Source organism: Nelumbo lutea, chromosome 6 (assembly GCF_056320005.1).
Source record: "Nelumbo lutea isolate HS-2025 chromosome 6, American lotus-T2T, whole genome shotgun sequence".
NCBI lineage: Eukaryota > Viridiplantae > Streptophyta > Magnoliopsida > Proteales > Nelumbonaceae > Nelumbo > Nelumbo lutea.
This window is the reverse complement of record NC_142689.1, coordinates 55,443,380-55,456,934: the sequence shown is the minus strand read 5'-3', so window position 1 is coordinate 55,456,934 and position 13,555 is coordinate 55,443,380. Positions and strand designations below refer to the sequence as shown.

The 13,555-nt window shown below is 36.2% G+C and overlaps 1 protein-coding gene across 3 annotated transcripts in view; it reads right to left on the bottom strand.

Moving 5' to 3' along the window:
* LOC148848964 (syntaxin-132-like) overlaps nucleotides 1–13,555 on the bottom strand; it is a 76,856-nt gene that overhangs the window by 16,513 nt on the left and 46,788 nt on the right. For 2 of the 3 annotated variants that reach the window (XM_088952314.1, XM_088952316.1), the window contains 4 exons: nucleotides 13,414–13,474; nucleotides 13,279–13,304; nucleotides 13,108–13,185; nucleotides 12,767–12,847 (listed from right to left, as the gene is read on the bottom strand). In XM_088952314.1, the coding sequence (XP_088808440.1) occupies nucleotides 12,767–12,847; nucleotides 13,108–13,185; nucleotides 13,279–13,304; nucleotides 13,414–13,474 (246 nt within the window). Of the gene's footprint in view, nucleotides 1–8,573; nucleotides 8,855–12,766; nucleotides 12,848–13,107; nucleotides 13,186–13,278; nucleotides 13,305–13,413; nucleotides 13,475–13,555 lie in introns of those variants that run through there. The other variant, XM_088952315.1, reaches the window with a different exon arrangement.

The window sequence follows — 13,555 nt, the reverse complement described above, 5'->3', positions numbered from 1 at the left end:
AGCAAGAGATTAAAAGAGTATAAGATAGAAGATGAAAGTGTATGAGAGAGTATATGAGTGAGGCCCTATGAAAATTGATGTGACGAGAATGATGGATGGTAAGGGTATTTATATGAGTTGGAATTAATTCACTTAACCAAAATATCCTTAAAACTAGTCATTTTATAATTGTTGGGAGGGGTATTTTGGTCTTTTAGAAAATTAACTATCACTTTATCAAAGCACCCCCAAGCTAATTGTTATATAGCTATTGGGGGTCATTATTGTAATTTTCCTCCCCTAAAAGCTAAAATACACAAATACCCTCCACAAACTAATTGTTTATAGTTATTAGGGGGTATTTATAATTTATGTAAAAAACTCCCAAAAAAGAAAAATAAAAAACTAGTCATTGGGGACCCCAACGGCTGTATCCAAAGCAGATCAACTTCATGTTGTGTCATGTTAGTGGACCAGGCCAGGCTGAGCCATAGGCCGTACCAGCATAACCCACTTTGTCGTGCCATGCTGTATCAGCCCACAGGCCTCAAAACCCATGCCAAGCATGACTTGGGGGAATGGGCCGGGCTGCGGCACGGCCCAATTGCTATAGTGACCAAGCTGTGCCTGGCACGATCCAGGCTGATATGATACTCTCCCATTCATGATGAGTTAATACTCTATATTCTTTTTGGATTAGTAGCAAATTTTAAATCATTTGTTATAGCAATTAAGATTTACGACCCGCTAAAATTCTTATCAGTTGACCATTGAAGATCTACATGGGATGCTCGTTAGCCCTGAAATTTTGCTTAAGCGTTAAGAGTCCTGTCATCTCTGACAATTCTTACCCAGCAACTAATGTTAATACATCTTAGAACACCACCAATCGTGGTCCTCTCAACCAACAGCAGCGCAATAACAATCAGGAGTGAAATAACTACGAGGTCAGGGACGAGGCCGAGGTTGAGGGGGTTATGGCAATTTCAATAATAACAATACTCAGTCCAACACAACCCTGTTCAGTGTCAACCTTGTTGTAATCGTCTCAACCATATTGTTTTGTAATGTCTCAACCATATTGTTTTGTAATGTCACAACCCTGTTTACAGTCAATTGCCTTTGAACATCTAGACAGTGATGCTAGCACTCATATGACACCAAATATCAATAATCTTTAGTTTCCAATAGAATAGAATGGGTAGGATCAAGTCCAAATCAGTAATGGTACACAGATCTGAAAATATCTCATGTTGGTGAGTCTATTCTTCACACTACTCCCTCTTTTTCTCTTACTAATGTCTTTCATGTCCCTCATCTTTCTAATAGAGTACTTTCTTCTCATGGTCATCCCTTTTAGGGGTATATGTCTCAGTCTTCTATTTGTTCAATGTGTCAGTCCCCTAAGAACCATTAGGTTACCGTTTATGTTTTCCCATGACACATCTTGCCCTTTACATTTAATTTATTCAGATGTATGGGGACCTACGAACAATCGATATCATTATTTAATTATTTTTGCGAATGGATATTCTAAATTTACTTGGGTTTATCCAATGGTGCATAAATATGATGTTGTGGATATATTTCTTAAATTCAAAGCACATGTAGAAAACCTGTTTTCTGCTACAACAAATACTTCCAATCTGATGGGGGAGGGGAATATTGTTCCTTCTCAGTATAGTTGGATTACTTTGCACAAAATGGTTCAGCTGAGAGAAACATAGACACATCATTGAAACCTCCCTTATCTCGCTCTCCATGAATCAAACCGCTTCACAGGCTCCTCGAGCCCAACTTTCAACTCACTATCCAGCTCCCATGGCATTGCTTCACGAGCCCAGAGCCCACTTCCTATTTTGTTGCCATGAAGTCTAAAGAATGGCATTTTTCTATGGCCATCAAATTCAATGCACTTATTCGCGATGGCACTTTCATTGGTTCCTCCGCCCTCCATGAACATTGTAGACTGTAAATGGATTGTTAAACTCAAACGGCATGCTGATGGTTCTGTTGAATGACACAAAGCTTTCTGAGTTGCTAGAGGCTTCTCTCATGTACCGGGCATTGATTATGAAGATACTTTTAATCAGGTTGTGAAACATGCAACTATTCACTGTATTTTGGCTATTGCTTTCTCCAATGATTTGGCCCATACATCAACTTGGCATTCAAAATGCGTTCTTACATGGAAGTATTGACAAGGAGGTATACATGGCTCAACTGCTCAGTTTTGTGGACCCAATCATGTGTGCAAACTACATAAGGCTCTCTATGGGCTTAAACAAGCTCCTAGAGCTTGGTTCCAATGACTTGCTACTTTCTTAGAGTCATTGGGCTAGCATTCCGATTCCTCGTCGTTCATCTATACCAAGGGCTCTTTGAAGTTTCCATAATTGTACCAGTACACTCTTGTACTACGGCTATAAATTCTTAAGAAACGAACTCTTATGAGAACAAAGAATAGGATTCTTCATCTATTGTGTTTCTTTTTATCTTTTAGTAAAAGACAAATCAAAGAGAACAACAAGAACATAATAAACAAATAAACCAATATGATAGAACTATCAATCTCATGATTTTGCTAAACGCAAATGAAATAATAGTACACCTTGTCATGTAGCTATAAAAATCGTTTTCATCATCTAAGAAAAATCATTTGGACCACTCCTCATGGATATGAAGACTAAGTTCTCTACTATCTTACTATATCCATGGCGATTTTCATGAACCATGGTGCATTATTCAGTTAATGTGCCCGCTCAAACAGCATCTCCTCTACCACTGCTGTTTTAATTTATTCTCTCATTCATTAATCTAGAGAGCCCTATTTTCATTCATTAGTCTGTCAACTCGGAAACAGAGATCCTTATGGTTTCTTTATTTTCATCATTTCTACGTATAAAATTCAGCTTGTTGCCTTAGATTATCCTCCATGATCATTGAAACATGGAACATTAGTTCAGAACTCATAGTCTCCCTCAGATCTATCCCCTGGTAATTCTCCAACCATAATGTGTCCCACTCCAAAGCCATTCACCTTCTTATTGACCTCCTTGGCATCCATCAGTAACACTTGGCATCTCCCTGCTTTTTGGTTTCTCTAGTTCTGAATTGCATCATTGATTTTATTTTGCCTTCTTCGAAGTTGGAGGTGTTGCATTCAAAATCTGGGTAATTGATTCAAGATGAGCCATTTGTATCTAATTTAGCATCAGTAGAGCTACTCCATGTAGATACTTTGATGTAGCTGCTATAGATGTTGTGCATATGTTTGAAAGAGTTTGGTGGAGAGGAAGGTTGAGATTGAACCAATGGAGATGAGTCAGACCTCAACTAGTCAAAGCATTCAGCTAAAGAACAGTAAGACCTATTGAACCTTACGATTTTAATGAACTCAGTCTCCTCTTATAGTACATCTTGGCTCTTTGAATGAATGAATCACCATCCTCTTGTATGAAGCCCAGCATGGCCTTTGTTTTCTCATCCAAATCTGCAAAATTTGAGAGGTAATAACAAGTTACTAGATCAGAGTTTTCTCCTCAGTCTCATCATAGTTCCAGTGTTATTTTTTGGGGAAGAAGTATGTGGGCTGAGACACCAAGGATCGAACTAGGAGATAAATATAAGATTACAAAAGCTTGATAAAATTGAGAAGAGAAAACTTGACTTAAAGTCTTGAACTCTTTCTTTACTAGTAATTTACTTCTTCTTCTTCTACTTAATTTTATTCGCTTTGATTACAAATTAGGTGCTCTATTTATAGGCAATGGTTTCTTCCTAGCTAAGAAAATCATTATTTCCATTACTCTCATGGGACTCAAAAAAAGTCACATTCATGTAACTAGTAAATTTTTTATTCTTCAACTTCCGCCACTTTCTTGTTTAACTCTCACATTTATAATTGACTTTCATAAATTACAAATTAGTGTTCAACACCCCCCTTAATTTGTAATTTCACAAACTCCTAACATTTCTCGAAATTGAGCGAACTTCTCACAAATAAGTGGCTTTGTAAACACATCAACAATCTCTCCAGTAGCACAAAACTTCAACTTGATATGCCTTTCTTCCACAAGTTCTCTAATGAAATGGTGTTGCAATTTGATGTTCTTTGAGTGGCTGTGAAACACTGGTTCCTTGTCATTGCAATGGATGGCATATTACCACAAAGAATGGTGGTTGGATCCATTTGCTCAAAATAAATATCTTTAAGGATTTTTCTTAACATATAGCATCACATGCTGCAATTGTCACTGAAATATACTTGGGTTTGGCTGATGGCATTGCTACTAGCTTCCATTTCTTTTAACACCATGAAATCACCGTTGATCCAAGGTAGAATACAAATATGTGTGCACTTTTTCGATCATCCATTGGTTCAACGCAATCACTGTCAGTATAGACAACTAGATTACAATCTTCTTCTCTGTTGAACAAGATTCCAAATTTCTTGGTTCTTTTGACATATCTCAATTCTTTTAACTTCTACAAAAATCGAATTTACTAGGTTTGCTCATAAACCTAGAAATACTGCTAACTGCGTGAACAATGCCCAGCCTTGTATTTGTGAAATAAATCAATGATCCAACCAAACTTAATGGATGCATCAATCTTTTCTGCTTGATAATTTCTTAAGAGTTTTGTATTCAGTGCCATGGGGATGCTCACATGCTTGCAATTTGACATGTTGAATTTCTTTAGAAAATCATCTATTTACTTTTCTTGAGAAACAAAAATACTTGATAAGTCCCAAATCTATCATTTCATATTCTTCCATCATTACCTTTTCAAAATCTTCCATCATCTGGGATTGGTCCCTATATAAATCAAATCATCCACATATAGGCAAACAATCAAATTTTTTTTTACCTTCCTTCTTTACATTCAGAGATGGCTCATTGGGATTTCTTTCAAAGTCATTTTGTCTAAAATACTGGTCAATATTGGTATTACAAGCTCTTGGCGCTTGCATCAATCCATACATGGCTTTTCATTGTTCATAGACTTTGTTCTCTTTTCCTTTCACCAAATATCTTTTCAGTTGTTCAACATATACTTCCTTGACTTGTAATTGAGCTAAAAGTGCTAGTATTATCCTGATTGTTCTCATTCGAGCTATGAGAACGAATTTCTCATTAAAAGTTATCCTAGGTTGTTGAGAATATCCTTTTGCCACCAATCTTGCTTTATGCTTCCGAATAGATCCGTCCCCATTAAAGTCTTGTAAATCCATTTTAATCCAATAATTTCGTTTTTCTTTCGGCCTATAAATGAGCTCCCATGTTTTGTTCTTGTTGATCATGGCAATCTCCTCATCCATTGCTACCAAAATTTCCTTTTTAGTTGCATCTTCAAAATTCTATGATTCACAGGCAAGAAAAGATACATCACATGACTCATAAATTTCTTATAAAGAATGCATCTTCCTTGGTGGGGATATTTCTATATAAGTTTAACTTGAGCTTAGTGTTATAGATGTTGTTTCTTTGTGGTGCAGAATGTGGAGTCCTTGGACTTTCTGGAAAGTTGTTTCTTTGTTCTTTCGTTGTACCTGACTCTTCAAATTTAAGATCTATACAATTTTGAGGTTCTTTCTTATCCCAACTCCAAACTAACTTTCCATGAAAAACAACATCTTTAGGAATTGTCGATTCATTTGTTTTGGGATTTAACAATCGATATCCCTTGGATTCTTCACTATATCAAACAAAAATAAATTCCCCCCGTTTTCGTCAAACTTTTCCCTATATCGGGATGGAGTACAAGCATAAACAATGCATCCAGAAAAATTAAAGAAGTTTATCTTTGCTTTTGTACAAACCATGCTTCAAATGGTGCCATATGTTTGACTACCTTAGTTTCACTGATTGAGAATGTGAACTGCAATATGTACTACTTTGCCCAGAAATTTTTGGGTAGACCTTTCCCTTTCATCATGCTTATTGCTATCTCCACAATAGCCTGATTCTTTCTTTCAGCAACTCCATTTTTCTGTGGAGTATACCAGGTAGTCAATTCTCTCTTGATTCCTCAATCTTTGCAATATCACCCAAATATTTTTGAAGTAAATTTGCCTCCTCAATCAGTTCTCAAAACCTTCAGCTTATGCCTACTTTGTTTTTCAACTAATCCTTTGAATTGAGTAAACACTAAGAAGGCTTCAGACTTGTGCCAAAGAAAATATGCGCACATCATCCGGGTGAACTCATCAACAAAGAGAATAAAATATCTTTTTTTTTCCTCCCCTTGACTACACTGTAATAAATCCTTTCCCATCAACAATGCAATTTTCCACCTTCCAACTTCACTTAAGAAGTCACTTGCTCATCCAATATAAGATATGAATTTCGATTTCCTATCATATGATTGTTGCAACCGCTATCAACATACCAAACATCTTCTGAGTCAAGTTGAGCATAAATGCAAGAAATTACCCAATGTTGATCATTTTTCTCATTTTTCATGAATAATTTGCTTCATCATTTTGTTGATACCAACAATCTTTGCAAGAATGATTTCAGGTTCGACATTTTTTTTTCATCTAAATTTGAAATCTTTAGCTTAATGACCAAATTCCTTGCAAATACAACATTTTTAGTCAAATCTATTGTTATCTCCATAGTTTTTTCGATTTCGATTTTGCCCTTTACCTCTGCCTATTTTTCTGCCTCCAAAATTTGGTTCTCTTCCATAATTAGATTTTCCCTTTTCTGACTGCAATCCTTGTGTTGTCTTTGTTTTCTGATATTTTTTCTTCTCATCTTTTCTTTCATCTGAAAAACTACAATTCCGATTGAAATACTTGCTCCAAAGCTGAATATACAAACCTGCTCATCCTTTTCTCTTGTGCTTCAAGAGAGCCAATTTAGATAAATCTTTTGATTCTTCAATTGTAGCCACAATATAATCAAAATTTGCAACTAAGCTTCTCAAATTTTTCTTTACAATCTTCTTATGTTGAATAGTATCTCCGTTGCCTGTAATTTGATTAACAATTTCTACTACTCTTGAGAATAGGCTTAAATTGATTCACCAGTTTTCATGAGTAAATTATCAAATTCATGTCACAAGGATTGAAATTTGATAGAGATTACCTTTTCGGTTCCTTAGAACTCCAATATCAAAAGATTCCATGCTTCTTTTTCTTTGGTTATGCCCAAAATTCATGGAAATATTGCCTTAGGATAATCATAGTATCCTGGAGGAGGCTTCATGTATGCTGCTAAATGGAGTTGCCCATCAAGGAAGACATTCTTTATATCCATTTGGTGAATAGTCCACTACTTAACAATAGTGATGGTAAGAATAAATTTGACAGTAATCATCTTGGAAACTAGTGTAAATGTCTCCTCATAGTCAATACCATGTTCTTCTTTGTACCCCTGAGCAACAAGGTGCTCTATCCACATTGCCATATGAATTCAGCTTAGCATGGTACACCCAATGGCTACCAATGATGGAAGCATCTGAAGGAGGGAGACAAGTTCCCAAGTATCATTATCTAGTAAATCTTAAAACTCAGAGTCCATGGCATCTTTCCAATGCTTAATAGTTATAGTTTGCTGATAAGATTTTGGGATGTCTACAAAAGACAAAACAATAAAAAGGGAGCTACGGGTTGTGGAAAATTCATAGGAGCCAGGAGGACGAGAAACCTTGGAAGAATGATGTAAAGGAGCTAGAGTAAGAGGTGAATGATCACTTAGAGGTGCATATGTGAATGGATCTTGTTTTTAAAATGATGGCGCAAACACTAGAGTTGATGATGGAGGACACATAAGCACTAGTACAGCTAGATACTTCCTAAACTAGACATGAAGATGGAATACTGGATGCTCAAAATCACTTGTAGAGGAAAAGTTATACAAAACGGAGAAGGATGGTGTAGGTAATTTAACAATATGTTCAAAGAACAATAGATTCTCATGAAAGATAACATTCTGGGATATGTGAAGATGACGAACTTTAGGATCATAATAGAGAAAGCCCTTGTGTTCTAAGTTGTACCTCAAAAAGGCACACATAGCTGATTGAGAAATGAGGTTAGTGTGCACACGGGGAAGGAGATGAACAAAACAAACACAACCAAAGACATGAAGCATAAAATAGTTCATTGACCAATAAAAGAGAAAATAGAATGGTGATTGATTACAAAGAACTAAAGAAGGAATGATTTTAATGAGAAAAACAACAATGCTAGTCACCTCCATCCAAAAGGTAACATGGCATGAAAGTCAAGAAGAAGGGATCTCACCATGCTCAAAGTGTGTTAGTTCTTATGTTCAACAACTCCATTTTGTTAAGGAGTTCTTGGAAAATATCTTTAGGGCAGAATACCATACTTCCTCAGAAAAGTTTGGAAATCTCTATTTTCCCATCAAAATATTCCCCCCTTGAATACAAATGTAAGATGTCAATGGTGGCATTATGCTAGGTTATCACCAAGTTGTATCTAGTGCAGTCACCAATGAATAATACAAAATATTTGTAGCCAAGTCTAGATATAATAGGAGATGACCAAACATCACTATGTATCACTTGAAAAGGAACAATAGCTTGCTCAAAAGAAGTTGAAAAAGGCAAAACATGACTTTTTCTAAGACCACAAGTTTGGAAAAATTTATTAATATTCTTAGAGATAGAAATAATAGTAGAAAACATCTAGAAACAAATAGATGATCCAAGTTCGAGCATGTGCTTGGCCTAATCGTTTATGCCATAAATGCCACACATTATTACAATGAGAATGCCAAATATCAATAATAGTAGAAAGTAAATAAGAAGTTGTAGATGAAGGCATCTTCTCAAACTCAAGAGCAAATAGCCTCCCAAGCCTACACCCCTTCCCCTTCATTTCCCCAAGTTGCTGGTCCTGTATAATACAATCATCATGAGAAAACAAAACTAGGTTACCACCATCCATAAGTTGTTCAACATATATAATATTGTTACTTAATAAGGAATGAAGAGGTTTTTTGGAGATAAAAAGGGATATGACTGAGAAGTAGAAAGAAGGAAATCCATCACAACCTACAATTTTGAGAGGCTCATCACTAGTAATGACAATCTAATCATTAGAAGAGTAGGATTTGGTAGTTTAACTAAACAAGGCCCCAGTCATATGATTTGAGGCACCCAAATCAATAATCCACATATGACTAGAGAGGAACAAATGGTAGAAGACTTGCTAGACAAGCCAATAACAAAGAAAGCAAAGGAATAGCCAAAGACAAGAGCATCAAATGAGAACTCTAACTTCCTTGGTCAAAGGGCTAGAAGATTCCCCCTTTTGAGCAGAAGTGAAGGAAGTACTATCAGATGAGAACTCTATAACTTCCTGAAGTGCCTTATGCTGACCTTACTTAGGGGACTGAATGGGCCATTTAGTGATAATATGTCCCTATTGCTTATAGAAGGTACAAAAATTCTTTTTTCTACAATGAGAGACCACATGCCCAAATTCTTTTCATTCATAACATTGAATCTTCAAAACGTCCTTCCCATTTAGTTTTGTGGCTAAGAACACTATGTTAAGGCCATGCTCTCTTTTGGTATCAAGAGAGGTCTATGTATACAATCTGGTTTTTTCTTTTAGAAGTTCACCCAATATAATGTCCAAGTCAAGCACATTTTCTCTAATGAACATGATAGAGCTTATCATTTCGATAATCTAGTCTAAGATGCATAAGAAAGTGCATTATTTTTCTTTAATCAAAATATTTTTTCATAGTCTTCGCACAATAGATGGTAGTAATAGCCCCAAGATCAAGTTCATATATCGTCCACAGATTAACAAATCTAGCAAAGTATTCCTAGATTTTCCTTTCCATCGAGTATATGAAAATATGTCCATTTCAATATGAATTTCCATGGACATGTTCGAATGTTAATAGACCTTCTCTAGATGGCCATACATATCCTTAGAATAGGAATAGCTAAATCAACAATAATCAAACTCTAATCAGGAAACTATTTGGGCATTGTTGATTTTCCACTATTTCAGGAATCCATATAACATTATGTATCTCTAGGTCACCTATCCCCTATACATTGATAGTTTGTTTCTCTTCTTTCTATTTCTCATTCTATCCAAGAAGCTCTTAATACTCCTAAGTGGAAGAAGGTGATGGATGACGAATTTCATGCTCTTCAATCAAATCATACCTAAGACCTTACCTCTTTACCTTCTGGAAAGCAAGCAGTGGGATTTTTTTTAAGAATAAATAAAAAGGATTTCGTTAAAAAAAAAAAAAAAAGATAGTACAATCTAAATAAGTGTCAAGGTGATACCCCAAAAAACTACTCTACACAGAATTGATCAACATTACATCTTTGAAGCTCCAGAACGCCCACAAACTGCTTCCCAAGGCTGCTCAAATGACCTGAGCAAAATTTGGAGGGACCAAGACGCAATCAGACACTAATTTACCAGCCGAAGCCACTAACCACTCAATGTTTTGGACTTATTCTCATTTGCTCCTCTTATTCCAAATGATCCAACTCATGCAGTATGACCAGCTCGCTTGACAAAACTTCGGCCTTTAAATCCAACTATTCTCTGCTGTTCACTCCTTAGATTTCTTCCTTCATGCCCACTTCAAAATTTTCCAATTTTTTTCCTGCAACCAACACTATCTCTAGTCTATGTTTTCTAATCATAATTCTCTGCCCTTTTGTTCTCTCCCTTAGCCCCCCCCCCCCCAATTCCAACTTAACAATGTCATTCTTGCCCCCTACCTTTTGACAGTTGCAATGATTTCAGCTCGTCACTCTTCCCCTTCTAAGAACTCCTCTTCACTCCCTCTTCATCCTAACCCTTATCCTTTTCTATCCTCTCTTTTTTTTTCTATTATTTTCCTCTCATCTTTTCTTTCCAAACTATTCAAAAGCAGCCCTTACAAAACCATCCTCTCCTAGAATAATAAAACCCAAGGATTTCCCCACTATCACCTCCCTTTCCACTAATTTATTAATCACCACTTCTCTATTCTTAACAATTTTAGTGCTATCTTGGTCTTCAACCTCTCTCACCTCTTCTTCCTCCTTTCTACCTCAAGGAATGGGATGTCAATGTGTGTAAAATGTTAAACATAGACAAAATGGTAGAGCATTAAAACATATAAGGTTTGGTTGGTTGCTAAAGGTTATACATAGACCTATGGTATTGATTATTCAGACTTTTACCCCTATTGCCAAGATGGGTTGGGTTTTGTGGGGGTTATCATATCTCTTGTTGCTCACTTCGATTGGCCCTTGTTCCAACTCTATTTCAAGAATGCCTTTCTTCATGGGGACCTCGAGGAGGAAGTGTATATAGAGTAATCTCTTGGGTATGTTGCTCAGGGGAGGAAGGAAAAGTGTGTAAACTAAGAAAGGCAATTTATGTGTTGAAACAATAACCACATGCTTGGATTGGTCAATTCAGTATAATGGCGCGGGAGTTTGGTCTAAAATAGTGTAGTGTTAATCATTCAATACTGACTTATTGAGTAGAGATTCCTCTTATGGAAATTTATTCTAGCAATATATGTTAATGACATTGTTCAAAGGGAATCAGTGAATTGAAGCAGTTCTTACAACAACACTTCCAAACCAAAGATCTTGGCTCTCTGAAATACTTCTTGGGGATTGAGGTAGCAAGGTCAAAGTAGGTGATCTCATTATCTCAGTGCAAGTGTATCCTGAACTTACTAAATGAAACAAGATTGTTGGGAGCTAAGCCAATTAAATCTCCCATGGATCCTAATTTCAAGATAGCCTCAAAGGGAGCTGTTAGATGACCCTAGAAGGTATAAGAAGTGCATTGGGAAATTAATTTATCTTATTCTAACTCGTCTAGATATCTCCTTCAGCATAGCATTGCTGAGTCAGTTTATGGTAGTAGCTCAACCTATATATGAGAATGAGTGAATCTTATGATCTACTTCTAGTTACTAGAGGAAATATTCTTTCAGGGAAAAGTACGACAGTCCGTAGTAGTGCGATCCAGTTTGAAGCCAAATACAGAGCTATGGCCCATTATTTTTCTGAATTTCTATAGTTGAAGAACTTGTTGATAAATATTGCATATAATTAAGAATCCCATGAATTTATATGGTGACAATCAAGGCACCATAAGCATAGCTCATAATCCAGTTCAATATGATCAAACAAAGTACATAAGGTAGAAGTGGATAGAATATTCGAGACTGTGTTGCTAGTTGAGAAGTGTCCGTACCATTTGTGAGATCTGAAGAACAATTAGCTAGTTCTTTAGTAAAGTCTCCCTAGACTAAAGTTTGAAGACAACTAAGCAAGCTAATCATGCATGACATCCATTCTCGACTTGAGAGGGAGTTTTGAGATGTTAGGGTTACTTTAGTCACTTGTTCTACTTCAAATTTATGTTATTATGGGAGGGACAGGTGTCTTATTATCTGACTCTTTGGTGAGAATTATTGAATAACTTTAGCATTCTAAATTGTTTGATGATAAAAGACTCGGATTCCAAAACTGCAAATATATATTAGATCATTAGATTGTAATTCATTGCTTCAATAAATTGGATTGTAATCCCTATACTATATTCCTTAGCTCCTGGCTATCCAATGTTGATCCTAGCCATCCATGGTCCTGGAAGGGGTGGGCTGGAAAGAGACCTAACCTTTGGCATTTTCTTGCACAAAGTGGTCACTCTATGTAGGAACTCGGATTCTCACGCTTGTCCGCCCAAGATTTTATCAGTGTAGAAAGCAATAGTCAGAACCTTGATCAAGACTTTAGATGTCAATATTAAGTAAAATACCTGATGCAAATCAAGAAGCTTTGCCTCTAGTTCTCGTACTGTATCATGGCGCTCTTGGATTTCTGCTACTGTGTCCATTATCTGTAAAAACAAAAATAAGGTCATCTTTGAGTAATTACTCATTTCTACACCAAGTCTATCCAACGTACAATGTCTAAGGTTAGAACAAAATTAACTTGGGATAAAAAATAAGAAATAGTTGCAATTGGATTTCCTTGACTTCTTACCTATTTAAGTAAGATTAGTTTCTAAATCATTTCAGGTCTAAATGACATTGAATGCACCATCTCCAAACAAGGACGAAAATAACCAAATCAAAAGATAACAGAAAAGGAGCAAACCTGGCCTCGGCCTTGTTCCCGAATTGCTTTCTGGAATATTTCCTCACTGTCTCCAGTTTCTATCAGCTGGTCAATTGTCTGTATAATATGCAATGCTACCATAATAAAAGTTTATATTTACAGAAATAAGGAATGCTATGAGAAATTTTTTAATAAAAGTTACAAACTCACCTCTTCATCAGCTCTTTTACCCGTTACTGATCAGTTACAAAAACCAAAGAAAGACAACTGTCATATCTATGCTAATGGAAAATCTAATGCATCAGATTACAGAAGCTGCATTACTTTCCAGGAAGGGCTACAAACCTGTAAATACCCTTCTCTCAACAACATCCCGATGCTCTTGATGGATCTTTTCCCGAAGAATCTGCAAAGATTTTAAGGATCGCATAAAAGAGAAATTACAAGAAACGAATATGAAACTAAAAAAGTCCTTGGAATAGGGCAG